General features: G+C 31.0%; 2 protein-coding genes across 13 annotated transcripts in view; one reads left to right on the forward strand and one right to left on the reverse strand.

The window, feature by feature from the left end:
• Window positions 1-16119, forward strand: part of LOC127241482 (uncharacterized) — a 29814-nt gene extending 13695 nt beyond the window's left edge. For 2 of the 12 annotated variants that reach the window (XM_051260555.1, XM_051260553.1), the window contains exons 2-13: window positions 10128-10265; window positions 10335-10456; window positions 10838-10957; window positions 11032-11151; window positions 11264-11405; window positions 11503-11673; window positions 11763-11878; window positions 12046-12141; window positions 12235-12411; window positions 12931-13015; window positions 13105-13160; window positions 13296-13529. In XM_051260555.1, the coding sequence (XP_051116512.1) occupies window positions 10155-10265; window positions 10335-10456; window positions 10838-10957; window positions 11032-11151; window positions 11264-11405; window positions 11503-11673; window positions 11763-11878; window positions 12046-12088 (945 nt within the window). In that variant the 5' untranslated portion in view covers window positions 10128-10154 and the 3' untranslated portion in view covers window positions 12089-12141; window positions 12235-12411; window positions 12931-13015; window positions 13105-13160; window positions 13296-13529. Of the gene's footprint in view, window positions 1-9191; window positions 9456-10127; window positions 10266-10330; window positions 10457-10798; window positions 10958-11031; window positions 11152-11263; window positions 11406-11502; window positions 11674-11762; window positions 12142-12234; window positions 12412-12930; window positions 13016-13104; window positions 13161-13295; window positions 13530-14439; window positions 14572-15027 lie in introns of those variants that run through there. The other 10 variants (XM_051260554.1, XM_051260560.1, XM_051260562.1 and 7 more) reach the window with 10 other exon arrangements.
• LOC127241202 (subtilisin-like protease SBT1.4) lies at window positions 841-1810 on the reverse strand. The gene is made up of 3 exons (XM_051260132.1): window positions 1527-1810; window positions 1041-1440; window positions 841-876 (listed from the first exon to the last, which is right to left on the reverse strand). Exons 1-3 carry the CDS (start codon window positions 1808-1810, stop codon window positions 841-843), a joined length of 720 nt encoding a protein of 239 aa, XP_051116089.1.
• Window positions 16120-16319: the final 200 nt, after the last annotated feature.

Here is a 16319-nt window from a genome sequence, read left to right on the forward strand (position 1 = left end):
GTATGCCCTAACGGCTACTTACCTAATATAAAACTTACCATATATATAATTTCACATGTGTGTATTAAAATTCAAATAATTTCTTTTTTTTAATATTATGTGTATATTAATATTAAAATCAAAATCATTATGCTTAACGGCTACTTACCTAATATAAAACTTACCATATATATAATTCCACATGTGTATATTAAAATTCAAATAATTTCCTTTTTTATTATTATGTGTATATTAATATTCAAATCAAAATAATTATGCTTAACGGCTACTTACCTAATATAAAACTTACCATATATATAATTTCACATGTGTATATTAAAATTAAAATAATTTCTTTTTTTTAATATTATGTGTATATTAAAATCAAAATCAAAATCATTATGCTTAACGGCTACTTACCTAATATAAAACTTATCATATATATAATTTCACATGTGTATATTAAAATTAAAATAATTTCTTTTTTAATATTATGTGTATATTAAAATTAAAATCAAAATCATTATGCTTAACGGCACTTATAATTAACTTACCTATATAAAACTTAATATTATATGTATATTAAAATGACCGAATAGTTAATTAAAATAAAAAAAATTATAAATTATGAATTTTAAAATATGATTAAAGTCGATAATTATATTTCCAAAAAGAAAAGAGATAATGTATATGGGATGGACGGATATAGAAAAAGTTGACAAATTAAGTGGGACGGAGGAAGTAATATTTTATGTTAAACTATTATATTTTTTAGTGTATAAATTATATATTATATATTTTGTACAACACTTTACATATATATTATATTTTTTTAATATAAATCGAAAACCGTATTAAAAATTAAGTGGCGATGGGTTGGAGATCAACCTGGGTCACCTGCATGCCAACAGAACCAAGAGATTAAAGCTTTGCAAATACGAAAGAGAAATGTTTTCTTAACTACCATTACCATTGTATTTATTTATTAGATTTATCCTTATCTTTGTAGACCCAGATAGAGTAACTTCCTTCTCGCCGAACTCTAATTAACTCGGTGTCACAGTCACTTCCACGTTGTCCGGTGCGTGCACTGTCACCTCGTACACGGCATTCGCCTCCTTCCCGACATTTCTTACGCTTCGTTTATACTTCACAACGCTTTTAAAGCCGGAGAAGGCAACCGAGAGCGACGGGTAGTTCAAATCCCCCAGAGTTTTCAGCCCGACTGCGTTGCAATCCACGATCGACGAATCTTTCGTGAATGCCGTAATTTGCCGCACATTGTACCCGATGCTGCACAAAAACGCGACGTAGTTTTGGGTATCGATGTCGTAGATCAGGCCGGGATCCGTTGCTCGGTTTGGATCGATGTGGCCCGAGGATGGATTGGACACGTCCCCGGTGGCGAGGTCTGTTAAATTATTCCCGTTGTTGTCAACGTTGTACGCGTGGTCATCAATGCTGATTTGATCGCCGCCAGCGACCACTCAGGGTGGGCCTGTTTCAGCAGCGTCGCCAAGCCGCTGACGTGAGGGCACGACATCGACCTGCCGGAGATGATGTTGAATTCGACCTCGCGATTACTGCTGTTGAGAGACGTTGGCCAGACGTAGCCGGTCCAGCTGGCGAGAATGTTGACTCCGGGCGCATTCACGTCCGGCTTGAGAATCTCGGAGGTTCGATAGCGCGGACCGCGGCTGGAGAACGAGACCACGCGCGGGGACGACGGAGATTTGCTTACAACGGTTTCCCGCGACCTGATAGTCGCGATGGGATTCGGAGTTGCGCGGACATAAGCTAGGATTTTGTCGCCGCCGATTTCTCCAACCATTGTCGAGGGAATGAAGTGCGCATCGGCGAGGAGTTCCTCGCCGGAATCAGCTAAATTTTATTAATAATATAAAAAAAATATAAAAAATAAAATATTTACAAAAGCGTCATATTGCAAACAAAGTGAAAAATATTCTAATATGAAACAATCGAAACTCTAACAAATAATAAATTGAGTAGACTCATGTGTACCAAAAAAACATTCTTAGTTTTTTTCTTTTTTAATCATTTTTATTAGTTTATTACAAATATTTGTATTGTCGGCTGCCTGCACCGAGAGTTTTATTTAGAGAGAGATAAAAAAATATCTATGAAGTTTTTAAAATTTAAAATAACTAAAATAAATATAAAATATAATAAAATAATATTTTTATTGGCTATAATAACATAAAATAAAAAATATATATGTGACAAATAAACACGTAACTTAATTATCAGAAAAATTTGGAATAAAATTTCGTAGGTTTTTGATACGTAACAACTAATTAAGTACGTCATTTATTAATGCAATTATTAGAATGGTTATTCTATAAAGCCCGGATACTATTTTGTAAATTAAAATTACTTATTAATATTAAGGGCGTGTTTGTTTGTGAGATTTATTTTAGTTTTCTATTCTTAAAATGTTTTACTAAAACAAAAAAATATTAAATCAAATATATACACTTTCATTTATTATATTATAATAAAATTTAATTTTATATTCAAAATATTATTTTAATATATATATTACATCAAATTAAATAATTATTTTAATTCAAAATTTGAAATTTAATTTAATTTGCTCTGCTATTGGTAGTAGCATTAATTGTAGTAGCCTTTGAATACTAAGCTATATGTTTACATTTATATTTATTGAATTTTTGTTAAATATTTACTTCAAATCAAATAATTATTCTCATTAATTTTTTTTTTATCTAATTGGATAATTTACAATCAATATAATAGTATTTTTTTTAAAATAAAACGTTAAATTTAAATAAAATAAAAAATATTTCAATTTTTATTTCAATATTGCATCAAATAAGAAACACGACTAAAACTCGCGGGACGGAGGGAGTATGAGAATAAAAATTAATTAAAAATTAGAATAACTATCTTTGTGGCAGAGAGATAAAGTGAGGTGGATGGTGATGGTATAAAAGCAAACTCTTAAGAGGAGTTCTTGAAGAAGAATCGAAGCTGAAGGGAGGGGTTGCTCCAAAATTCTGCTGTGGGATCTCAATATTTTTTAGATTTTACAAAATTTTATACTATATATGTATATAGAGATAATCAATTTATTACAGTAAATTTTAGGATATTTTAACAAAAATTAATAGTATGGTACCAAAACTCGTATAATTTTCGATCTTGTAAACTTATAATTTTGTAACGATGGATTGTAAATGATCGTATTGCTTGCGATATTCGAAATTCAATTTTATATTTCGGTTTTGTTTCCTTTGGCTTTATAGCTATTAATATAGTTTTATAAATATTTAGAGTTTGTTCTATTGTAATTTTGAACTAAAATAACACTAATTATTTTATATAATTTTTAATAAAAAATTACTATTTATTTTAAAAATATATATCATATCAAAATACTATTTAAACAAGAATTAAAATCAAATACATTTTATTTCAAATTAATTTTAAATTACAATCAATTAATTGATTAATAGTAATAATAAAAAAATTGAGGTTTGGTTAGGTCGGTCTGGTCTGATCTGGTCTATTATCAATTTATCATTCTCGTACAGATAAATCCTCAACATCATTAAGAAACATGACAGTTAAGACAGAGCTGTGTTGCCATTATTATTACCTAAAAATGGAGTATGTAGGAGTAGTATAGTATTTTATATATTTGAATTTTTAAGGATGACTTCAACGGCCTCCACGTAGGACGGGACCCACCCCAGCCTGTAAGATTATTTTAATTAACGACCCACCCAAATCAAATGTATATCTAACGGAATTACTCCTTTTTATTTTTCGGTAGTCCGATCCTCCGGCCGCTCCCTCTCGTATATATCTAAAAAAATTTAAAATAAATATTAGTATATGGCAAATATGTAGACTGAATAATATATTCATCTATTCTATAATAGTATAATATAAAATTCCGAAATGGAATTAGACGTTGTCCATAAAACACTTTGTATTTTCTTTATTGCATAAAACCCCTTGTATAATATAAAGTTTGCATGTTTGATTCTAAATAAAAACATAAATTACGCCATATCTTGAGCAGGAGTTTGTACCAGTGATCGGTTTTCATCCCGAGTTTCCGGTGACCGGAAATTCGATAAAGAGTCGAGTCTGGGTCCGCTAACTGTTCGATCTCCGATTCTTTAACCTTCTTCAAGCCATGAGCCAACCATTTCCGCCTGATTTGAAACTCCCCTTCGATCCACGACTCGCGTTTTTGTTCGGCGAAGATCTGGACTTTGTCCCGCAATTTATGTACGGCTCGAACGCCGCCGCCGTCATTCTCTCTCGGGCGCCTTCTGATACACAATCCGAGAAATCGAACGCCGTGTGGGTCATTCGACGCCAAAACATCGTTCAATCACCCTCGTCGATATCCACATTGAGAGAGTTCTTCAAGAAATTTGTTACGTCGGATTTGAAATCAACCGCTACTTCCTTCGAACCCATCACGGCGAAGAAAAACTCGTCCATGAATCGACAACACTGGACTCTCGTGCTCGGGATTTTCTAGCGATCGTTCCCATTTACCTGCCTTCGAAAAACGCCGCAGAGCTTCGACTGCGACGTGTTCTCGCACGGCGCGCATATCGTATACCGCATCGATAATCGATACACCTCTCGATCGAAAAGATCGAGGTATATGTTCATGAGTATCGGCGAGAGCGCCCCTTCTTGCGGAAGTCCGCATCCTTTTGCCAACGAACCGAACTCGACATTCAAAACTCCAGCGTCGAACATCTTCCAAATCATCCCAAATAAATTTAAGTCGTCGACCTTTTCCTCCATCAACGATTCGATCCTACGAAGGATAGGCTCGTCGAGCTTCTTACAAACAAGAACCGTAAACCACCAATCGGGGTCGGAAATCTCCCTCCGAATATACTTCAACGCCGACACTCGACTCCTTCCGCTTCGAAACCCATGCGAAATCTTCGAGAAATGTGGCCCGGAAACGACCTCCAAAACGATCCTAATAGCTTCTTGAACAACCCGTAATTTCAATCCCGGAAGAACGAGCTTCGACTTCTTTACTTTCGCGCCTCGGCTCGATATCGTATATGTATTTTCGGAAACGTCGAAGCTCCTGTCGGCTAACTCCTCCGCCATTAACTAGAACGACAATGGATTGCTATCAGACGACAAATCGACATTCGAAGATGCTCGGAGACAATCGTAAGCATCCTTTAGAGTATTCGGATCGGCGATTACATTCGACATGAGATCGTGAAACTTCCCATCCCTATATTATTGCTTCACCTTCTTCTTAATCTGTAGCTCGAAGAACCTCCTCGATTCCAGCCTCGACCTCGGTTTCGGCATTCGATTTCGAGTTTTGTAAGATTGTTGAACCAGTGAGGCCAGATTGTTAGCCAGAGCTGATTTGCTAATCTCCCTATAAAATGATGAGTTTTATAAAAAATATATATCTTAAAAATATATTTTTTTAATAAAATAAATAATTTATTAATCATTTATTTAATATTTTTTTTAGATGAGTTGTTGCCTAGTTTTTTTAAAAAATATATATAAAATGAAGAATTATCAATTATTTATTTATTTATTTTATTAAAATAAGGTTATTTATTATATTTTACCTCTTTTATTTATTTTGAAATTTTATAATCATTTATATGTTTATAATCAAACATTAACTTTGGACGAAAAAAAATATTTTGTGAATATTTTAATTTTAACACAAGAATTTTACATAATAAATAAAATATAAAATATATTATGAATATATACTAAAACACAAAAGACTATATTTTGTTATGAGATTTTTTTTTTAATTTTATTATTTTTTTTTGGCCTCTTCTTTGTCAATATATTTTTATATGGAATTTATAACATATATATTATAGTATATCATTGATTTATAGTAAATAATTTTATTATTTTTATATTTTATTAAAATTTTATAATATTTATATTTTATTTTTATATTAAAATAATATTTTTTAGTTTATATAAAAATCTTCATTTTCAAATAAATAATATAATTAGTTGGAACATGATTATGGGGGTTTATTTATCTTGATATATTTTAATCTTTATGATTTAATTAAAAAAAATTCACATTAAATATGGTTTGAAAAGCATAGATTAACGGGACCAATCAATTACCTAATCCAATAATAATGGTGCTCACTTTATTTATTTATTTATTTTTGCTTTAATGAAATGGAAAACTTATATATATATATAAATATTTAGAAAAAGATAGCTCTTTCTCAAAGTAAACGATTTTTACGAATGTATTTGGATATATATATATATTTATTTTCTCCATTTTATAGGAAAATAATAATTAAATATGATATCTTAAAAGAAATTTAAAAATTAAATAGTAAAAAAAAGTGAAAAAAAAAAAACACACACACACACGAGAATGAATTCATTGTATTCAAAAAAATTTAATGCTTAAAAAAAATTTGAGAGTTATTTTTTCTTATCGAGATATTCACCGCTTTAATTTACACATAAGTAAACTTTTTGCAAATCCTCGCCAAGATAATACGCACATTAGTTTGGTAGCCATCGGAAATTTTGAAGGAAAAATCGAAACAAATGGCATAATAGTCTTGCTATGTCATTGTAAAAAAATTGTAACGTACATGTTCAAATAATATTACCTTCTATTTTGATACTAAGTCATAGAAATTAAGGAGATCTTTAAATTGCGTATACAACTACACATTTCGTCTTAAATTGAGTATTTACTATTCAAATTTTTTGCATTTTTTATTTACCTATTAATTTTTTACCCAGTATCAATATAATATGAATATTCCTTGAATCTCGTATTCAACTCAATTAATACTATATTTATAGAACAAAGAAGTTATACTTTTGAAAAAACACTTGAAATTTGAGGTTAAAGAAACAAACCTTATAGCAATTTATCCTTATTATTATTATTATTATTATTATTATGGGCCGCTAAAAATGGGATTCAATTGTGTGATAAATAAATAAACAAACAAGATTTTATGCATGTATATGTATAAATATATATATTATATGTGAATTTTGTTTTATGCAATATATATATATATGGATTTATTTGATTAAATTAATAATGTCACATTTACGTGTTGATTTATGAGATAACAAAAATCAGGTTTGATGATGTCACATAAAGATAACTACGTTGCAATAAAAACACACATCTTTCTCTCCTTTTTCCCTTTTATTAAATTAAATATTAGTATATTATTCCCAATTTTATATTCACCCTTGGCTTCATCAATTAATTATCATTTACGTGTCATGATTTTATTTGCAAACCATTGTATTATCTACATCTATCCATTCATTAATTTTATTTATTTATGATAAAAAAATAAAATAAAACAAAGTTTCAATACCTTTTTCTTTTACGTTCTGTATTACATTTAAGATTATTACTAATTAAAATTTTTGGTGTATACGTGATTCATAAATAATCTTATAAATAATACAATCAAAAAATAAACATGTCTAAAAAAGTTTAAAATAATAAAGTTAAAACTCTAGGCTGCACTTATATATATTTTGGAAATGTTATGATACTTTAATATTATATAATAGTAAAAAAAATTGAATTGAAATTAGTGATTTATATGTATGTTTATGGAAGAATGAAATTTGAATGTAATATTTTATAGAATAGATATATATATATATATGGAAAAAATCATTTTTTTGTCTCAATATAACCAAAACTCATCATTCTTGGTCATAATATAAATTTTTTTATTAATTTTAGTCCCAATATAACTAAAACTACTCATTTTTTGTCCCAATATAATCAAACCTTATTTTTTTTGGTCCCACTGTCAACAAACTGACGGAAAATGCTGACGTGGACTTACAAGATTGTTCAATTTCTTAAAAAATATAAATATAAGGTTTGATTTATTTTCACGTCAGCATTTTCCGTCGATTTGTTAACGGTGGGACAAAAAAAGATAAGATTTGATTATATTTGGACAAAAAATGATGAGTTTTTGTTATATTGGGACTAGAATTAATAAAAAATTTATATTGGGACGGAAAATGATGAGTTTTGGTTATATTGGGACAAAAAATGATGAGTTTTGGTTATATTATGACCAAAATTGATAAGATTTTTATATTGAGACCAAAATTGATGAATTTTGGTTATATTGTGACTGAAATTAATTTTTTCCCATATATATATACGAGTAATAAGATAATAAAATTGATGAAATATAGGTTGACAGGGCCTAACTTCATATATTTTAGGGAAACTTCATATATTCTAGGGATTCTTATATTGGTAACAAAATATTTACTTCAATATTACATCAAATAAAAAATAGTTAATATAATATTTTATTACAAACATTAGATTAACTATTCAAACTAATTAACTATATAAATTAAAATTTCTTAAACTACGTGCCAAAAAAATTGGACTATTTTCGCGGAACGGATGGAGTATATATATATATATTTAACAAGGGGCTTTAATTCTAACAACATCAATTGTTTGGAGTTTTATTCTAATTTTTAAATATCGAATAGTTAGTTAAAATAACAAATAATCCAATAATCAAATACTTTATACATTAGTTATTTATTAAATTTACCAATAAAGATAAACAATAGTTTTAGCGCATAAATAATAACACTATACCAAAAATTATATAAACTAATAATATTATAAAAATATTAAATATTTTATATTTTATAATTTATAGTTTTTAATATTAATTAAACTATTTAGTTATTTAATTTTAAACTATAATTATTTTTACCAGTGCACTTCTTAATTACTTACTAATTATATTTTATCTAAATTCTCGTATCAACGATAATATGCTCATATTACATGATAAAAAAAAGTAAAATATTAATATTATAGATATAATTATATACTAATTTTTAATTTACTAAAAAATTATTATAATTAAATTTGGTTAAAAAAATTAATTAAAATTATTTCAAAATATATAATATAATTTTAATATATATTAATATTTATTTGATATAATTTAAAATAAAATAAATAAATGTTAAAATTTTGAAAGATGTTATTAAATTTCTAATAAAATATTTAAATAGTATAATAGTTAATTAAATAATTTTTTTTTTATAAAATCCTTCCCCTTCAAATTCCCCCAAATTATAAAAAAATAAAATAAAATAAAAGAAATTGACTCCCCTAAACCCTAAACTCCCCTCCCATCCCTTCCCCTCTAAAAATTTTTGAACCAAACATACAAAATTTTATAATTCCCTTCCCTCCCCTTTCTTCCTAAACCCTCAAACCAAACAGGGGCCAGGGGACATACCGGAGGATCTGTGTTCCGCTACCTAACGCTGCCGGAGATATGCAATTGGCGCAGCGCATTCCACGGCACCGCTTCGTCGGATGCGGTTTGGGAATCCAAGCTTCCATGTGATTACCACCAACCAGCTGCTCGATTTCCTCTGTTTCTGTAAGAAGAATCCTTCTGTTCGACGAGAGAAACAAGACACGTTAATTAATTTCCGATGCATCTCGGTTACTTTTCGTCCTTATATGCATAATTTTTGCTTTCTCTTTTTGTCACATTTGTGGATCGATGGTTTGATTATCTTCCTCCATGATTCAATCAGTTGATCCTGGTTTATTTGCCCTGTTGAAATTTGTCTGGCTTTGTTTTTGGTTTTTCCTTACTCAACTCTGTTTAAATTAGGTTTTAGGTTAATACGATTTGAAGTTGGTAGATTAATTCCTTCTTATTAATTAAATTGCATAGTGTTTTGTGTAGTATTTTCTGAAAGTGAACAAACCCTAAGACAAAGTGGTTGTTTACTGTGAATTTTACTAAGAGCATTCACTGATGCCTCTGAAAATGCATACAACTAGATAACAAACGTCATTACAGTGCAAGTATTTGTTCAACTTCTAATGTGGGAAAACATGGTCTCCATAGTGAAATGTGTGAAATAATTGTTATATTTCAAAAAGTAGGAAGAAAAAAAGAAAAAAGACACAACATGAACTCATCCTTAAGGCTGAACAAATGTACAAAATACATTATTGGCTCTCAATTTCTCATCCAACAATCGCACTTGTATCCATTGCTGTTGCAAGTTAATTTGTCTTGATTTCGATTGCTTTGCAGGTGTCTTGTTCTCTGTGCAGTGAAACAATGGACCGCGACATTTTAGATGTACCCAAAGGAGAGAATTGTCCACAGAGGATTGTGACATGTGAATATTGCGAGTTTCCTCTGCCTGCTATTGATTTATTGGAGCACCAGGTAATAAATTGATATAACAACTTAGGTATCTTTAACTTAAGCTGACGTGCTTCTCATTTATTATGCCAGGAAGTATGTTGGAACCGAACAGAATTATGTCATATGTGCCATAAATACGTGAGATTTCGAGAGTGTTATGGTCATGAAAGCAGATGCAGTAGTGTTGTTAACGACGTTGCTGAATCTTCAAGGTAAGTAGTATCATTATCAGTAGATCATTTACGTAATTTAATGATATGGGTTTTACTAAAGAAGATTATCCACGCGAACACTCTGTTAATAAAAAAAAACAGGTGTTTTGTTTGATTATTTGGTAGAAATTTAGAAAATAGTTTGATAAATGATGTCAAACCAAAACCAAGCGGTGAAGTAACAGAACTTGAATTCATCAACATTTTGGAACTGTCTCTGCATTAATTGCATAAACCCTTTGGAATGTACTAATGGTTAGATGCTACTTAATAAACGTGTATACTTTTAAATATAATGTATATTAAATTCTAACAATGTTGAAATTTGAATATTTAATACAGAAATATGGCATAACAAGGTGGAAAATTTATGCTATGTAGGATTGAAGGAACAAGTGTGAAAGTAATTGTTGAAAATGAGGAGCAAGTAGAACTTTCATTCACAAGAACATGGGATCCTTCACCTGAAGGAAAGCAATCTCCTTTGCGAATAGACAGAAGGTTCTATCTACCTTACCTAGTTTAGTTTGTCCATTCGGATCAAAGGACGAAATCTTACCATGTCGATTTTTTAGGTTTGTGATGCTTCATGGCTCCCCAGGATTCTACTCTTACGCTATTTTCGAGCATTTGGAAGACTTCCCTGGTTTCAACCTTAGCACCACCCGAATCGCGTGCATGCTCAATAAAGACCTGTAAGAATCTCTTTACTACAATAACATTGCATTGTTGTTTTATCGCGGCAAGTTATCCTTCCATTTTCCAATTGGTTAGGCAAGATATTTAGATGACTGTAGGTTTTACCAGGTTACATTACATGGCAATATCAGATAACAGGCAAAGATACATGCCCAGGCCGGAAGATCGACTGCCTCCTAGAGGTCAAGAACTGGAGTACCCTGAAGCCGTGCTTCTTGTTGATCCTGTCGACCTGGAATTTAAAGGAGAAGTACACTGAGATTACTACTTCCTTAAAAATACTGCTGAAGAATGTGTTTTCTTTATACCTTTAACTTGTCTTCTTCGTTGATCTTTTTCATGTGCAGGTGGATGACAAATACCATTACTCAATTGAGAACAAAGATAATAAGGTGCATGGGTGGATAAGCTCTGATCCACCGGTGGGGTTCTGGCAAATTGCGCCGAGCAATGAATATCGAAATGGAGGACCTTTGAAACAAGACTTGACCTCTCATGTGAACCCGACCACCCTTGCGGTAAGCACCTGTCGGCTGTTGAAGCTGACTTCCTCTCTCGTGATTTTTACCAAAAACTTTCTGTGGATGCAATCTGATTTTCGTACCAGATATTTGTCACATATCATTATGCAGGAGAGGATCTTCTACTCAAATTTCAACCTGGCGAAATATGGAAGAAAGTGTTCGGACCAGTTTTTATCCATCTCAATTCTGTTCCGGACCGGTAAGCTGTTCGGACCAGTTTTTATCCATCTCAATATCTTCTACTCTTTGGAATAATGCCAAAGAACAGGTAAGCTGTTAGAGTTTGCACAAATGTACAAGAGAAGTGCTATATATTCATTTTTTCCCCTTTTGGGTAAATCTAAAGAAGCCGCATTATTGAAGCAGAACAAATATTATGAATGTTCTTCAAAAGGGCAGTAATAGTTGAAGAGGTTCACCATGAAGACAATGGAACTAAGAAGGAAAATCGAGATATGACAGGTATTGATTTTTTTATTTCAATATCTATAGAAATGATCTACAACTAAGTCACAACAAAAACATAGATTAACACAGATGCTTTTGGCGTCTCAGTCTGGTTCCCCTGGAGTTCGGAAATCTCACTCTGGTTCGCGCCAATCCCTTCACGGAAATTCTTACCCGGGCGCCCGTGATGGCGTAAGCACGTCGCAAGTCAGTTATCATACCGGTTATTGCATTTTGCACCAATAATTCACCAAAAGCAAAAAAGAATAGACAAATAGGCAAAAGGTTTGATTTGTTCTCTTTGGTTCCATAAAACTATTTTCTGCTATTTTTTCTCATTTGGTTTATTGGTTTTTACTATTTAGAATTTAGAATTTGCAAGTTAAACATCTTATGTATGTAATCAGTGGCAAATAACACTAAATGATTTGCGGTTGAACTGGTTGTATGCTTTGGTGCTTATGTTCGACAATATTTGTTGTCTCAAAATTGCAACGAGATTGAATTTTTAGTTGTTCTAAAATAAAGAATGGAAAAAGTTACATATCTTCCATTATGTATTGAGCCAAAAACACTTGCTTGGTTCGTTTATCCTGTAAACATGATCTCATTATAAATTTTGATTATATATGCACAATCATTAAGCAATTTTGGACTTTTCATTATGACACTAACTGAATGTATGTATCTCCAACTGTATTGATTGATTTACTTCCAGTTGTTGGTATTTGTTTTCTATTAATCCACTAATGGCTTCATTATGGGACAAAGGGCGTGCTTTTATAAACATATTATACTGTGCAGAAATAAAATTCTTGTGTGGAGATTGCATTTACAATGGAAGAAGCGTGGGATTATACAATTCTTGATGAAGTAGGCTTAATGTTCTGTACGTCATGCCCTTGGTTTTGTATGCAACAAGTACTAATTCCATATGAGTTCAAGTACTAATTTTGTACTATTCCATTTTGAATGCAGAATTCTATTAGGGGCAGCTTACATTAATCAGGTGAGCATATCAACGAGGCATTTGGGTAAGTGTATTTTCCAAACTAATGTTTAATATCCTATGCATTGAGATTTGGTTGTATATTTTTACATTAATTTTTCTTTTAATCTTTTTTATTTTATTTTATTTTATTTTTATTTTACCTTATACATTGTTGCAGATCGAGTTTTTAGGTGTGTTGCTACATCACAAGCAAGTCATCATTCGTTCTCTTCCTTAACCAACCATTTATATATAATATATATGTTTAGCTTTTGTTGATTTTATACTCTTCATTTCCTTGTACTACAGTCTATGAGATTTGGAAATTAAGTATTTATTTTACGGATCCATTTTTGGGTTGATGCGATGAGCGACCATAAATATATGTGATAGGTTTAGATTTATTTTCGTCGCTCCTATGGTGTCTATACTTGCTAATATGAAGTTTTCTATTTGATAAAAATAATATATTTGAAGTCACTTAACTCACTTTGTAGTCGATGCTGAAAATTTTGCTTATGCTATTCTGTAATTTCTCTAGCATGTGAATCTTTTCATCTGTTCTATATATTAGGATATCTATTAGGTGTCTATTAAAATTTTGATGGCCCAACTCTTACAAGAATAAGTGGAACCCGGGCAGTTTCTATTCCTTTACATTGCTCGACATTGTTGATTTAATACATGTTTTTAGACTATATTATTGATTTAGGTCCTACATATATCATTCAACTTGTGTTTATAGAATATTTAGTCTTGGTTTGGATTGTGATTGCACACGTGCATAGATATTCAGTGTCATTTAAGAGATCAGCATAACACCAGAAGTCGTAAATATGCAACATATTTTTTATAACAAGATCTGAATATTGGTATCAAGCACCAAAAATACTTTATCCAACGCATAGTTGTACCTATATTGAGAAAAATATGCTTACCTGCAAATTAATTGCCCAGTAATTTTTGTTAAAAACTTATTTATATATTAGTTGTAATTTTATTTAAAATTGGCCATGTTTAAGCGTTGTCTTTATTATGTGGGGTTGATAAATCCAATTTTTGTCTTTAAATCCTTGAATGGTACATGGGTGAAGGTTACATAATGTATATATAGAAAAACCCCAGGGATGTCACAAAATAGGTGCAAAGATACTGAAGAGCAAATCCAGGAACTGTGAGCTTAGATTTGTACATGATCTCACTCTTAGATTATGTGTATTCTTTAATTAAGTTGTCTATGCTATTTGTATTTTAGCTTTTTTTATTTTTGGACCCTACTTTATTCTCATTTCGGGAAATTGAAATTTTATTGTTTGTATTAGTGAAGGATGTCCAAGCCAGCAACATACTTCTTGATGATAAATATGAAGTTAAACTGGGAAGCCTCAGTGAGGTTTGTCCTCAAGAATGTAAAACTCATCAAAGGAGGATCTCAAAGTTGCTCCGTTTTGCCAGTAAGTAATTTCTTGCAACTAAATCGAAGGTCAATAAAACTTTCATTCTAGTTGAATATGGGCACTACTTATATAGGCTTGCAATATAATTACAGTTCTAAAATTCTAGTATTCATGTGTATGTATGTGTGAATATTAATTTGTTGTCCACTAATTGTTGAACATATTTCCATAAGGCAAAAGGGTCAAATTTTATTTAAAACGTTGAAAATAGTTGTCATGTTGTGCTAATAATTTTCTCACGGGCATTTGTTTCTTCCCCTTATATTATGTTGGCACATTAAAGATGATATGAACAGATTGTTTGCAAGCTGGTATTAAGTAGTCTTAGTTTAGAAAATTTGATAAATTGTATTTCGTAATAATAATGCTTTGTGCAATTTCATAATAACAGTTATATGAAGGACCAGTGGAAACATGATTTGTGTTTTTTTTTACTTAATCTCTTAATTCCAGGAGGTATATGTGAAAGCATTGGGAAAAGGGTTATTGTTGCACCATTGCACCATATCGGCGGATTTTAAGGAAAAGACTTCAGCATATCGGTGGATTCAAATTTTAAGGTATCTCGATTCCATTATTTGAGAAGTTAACATCATATTTAACAAAAAATTGTGACAATTTCAGGCTGGTATTACTCCCTCAGCCACGCAAAAAATTAGTGCATTTTTTGCGAGGGAGAGAGTAATATTTTTTGGGCTGGATTAGCCGTTTTAAAATTCAAGCCCGATAGACCCGGCTTGATTTTGAATTGGGCTTGAAAACCAAAACCCAAGCATGGCCCGGTTTCAAAATATACCGGGCCAGGCCAGGCTAGCCCAGATTTTAATAATACCGGGCCAGACCAGCCTAGATCTTGTAATCGAGATCGAAGGATCTTTGCGGATCCCCTCGTCTCCACATAAGCTTTACCTACAAATTAAAAACACTTAGAAATAAGTTAGTATAAAATATAGAAACAAAATTAATGCATGCATGTCCCGGGACTGACGTAAAAATAAATCTATTTCTATATGCAAGATGCTAAATTGAATTAAATGCATAAATGTAAAACGAAAGGGACGAATTGCTCCCTATGATGGTCCGTTCAGGCGGTCGCTTCCTCTCGTATGCATCTAAAAAGATTTAAAATAGATATTAGTATATATGTATAGGAAACAACAAAATAATATTAAAATCACTTACCTTAATTTGAAATCGAGATCGAAGGATCTTTGCGGATGCCCTCGTCTCCATATAAGCTTTACCTACAAAAAAAAATCACTTAAATATAAGTTAGTATAAAATATAGAAACAAAATTAAAGGATGCATGTCCCGGGACTGACGTAAAAATAAATCTATTTCTATATGCAAGATGCGAAATTAAATTAAATGCATAAATGTAAAAGGAAAGGGACGAATTGCTCCCTATGATGTATTCGGTCGTCCTATCATGCGGCCGCTCCCTCTCGTATGCATCTAAAAAGAATTAAAATAGATATTAGTATATATGTATAGGAAACAACAAAATAATATTAAAATCACTTACCTTGGATTTGAAATCGAGATCGAAGGATCTTTGCGGATGCCCTCGTCTCCACATAAGCTTTACCTACAAAAAAAAAGCACTTAAAAATAAGTTAGTATAAAATATAGAAACAAAATTAATGCATGCATGTCCCGGGACTGACGTAAAAATAAATCTATTTCTATATGCAAGATGCGAAATTAAATTAAATGCATAAATGTAAAAGGAAAGGGACGAATT

This window comes from Andrographis paniculata, unplaced genomic scaffold (assembly GCF_009805555.1).
Source record: "Andrographis paniculata isolate CXL003 unplaced genomic scaffold, ASM980555v1 Contig82END, whole genome shotgun sequence".
NCBI classification, from domain to species: Eukaryota; Viridiplantae; Streptophyta; class Magnoliopsida; order Lamiales; family Acanthaceae; genus Andrographis; species Andrographis paniculata.

Coding starts and splice junctions, on each gene's coding strand:
- LOC127241202 (XM_051260132.1), bottom strand. CDS start 1,810: ATGGTTGGAGAAATCGGCGGCGACAAAATCCTAGCTTATGTCCGCGCA. Junction 1,441..1,526: donor TTCAACATCATCTCCGGCAG/GTCGATGTCGTG, acceptor CGATCAAATCAG/CATTGATGACCACGCGTACA. Junction 877..1,040: donor CGGACAACGTGGAAGTGACT/GTGACACCGAGT, acceptor GTTGGCATGCAG/GTGACCCAGGTTGATCTCCA.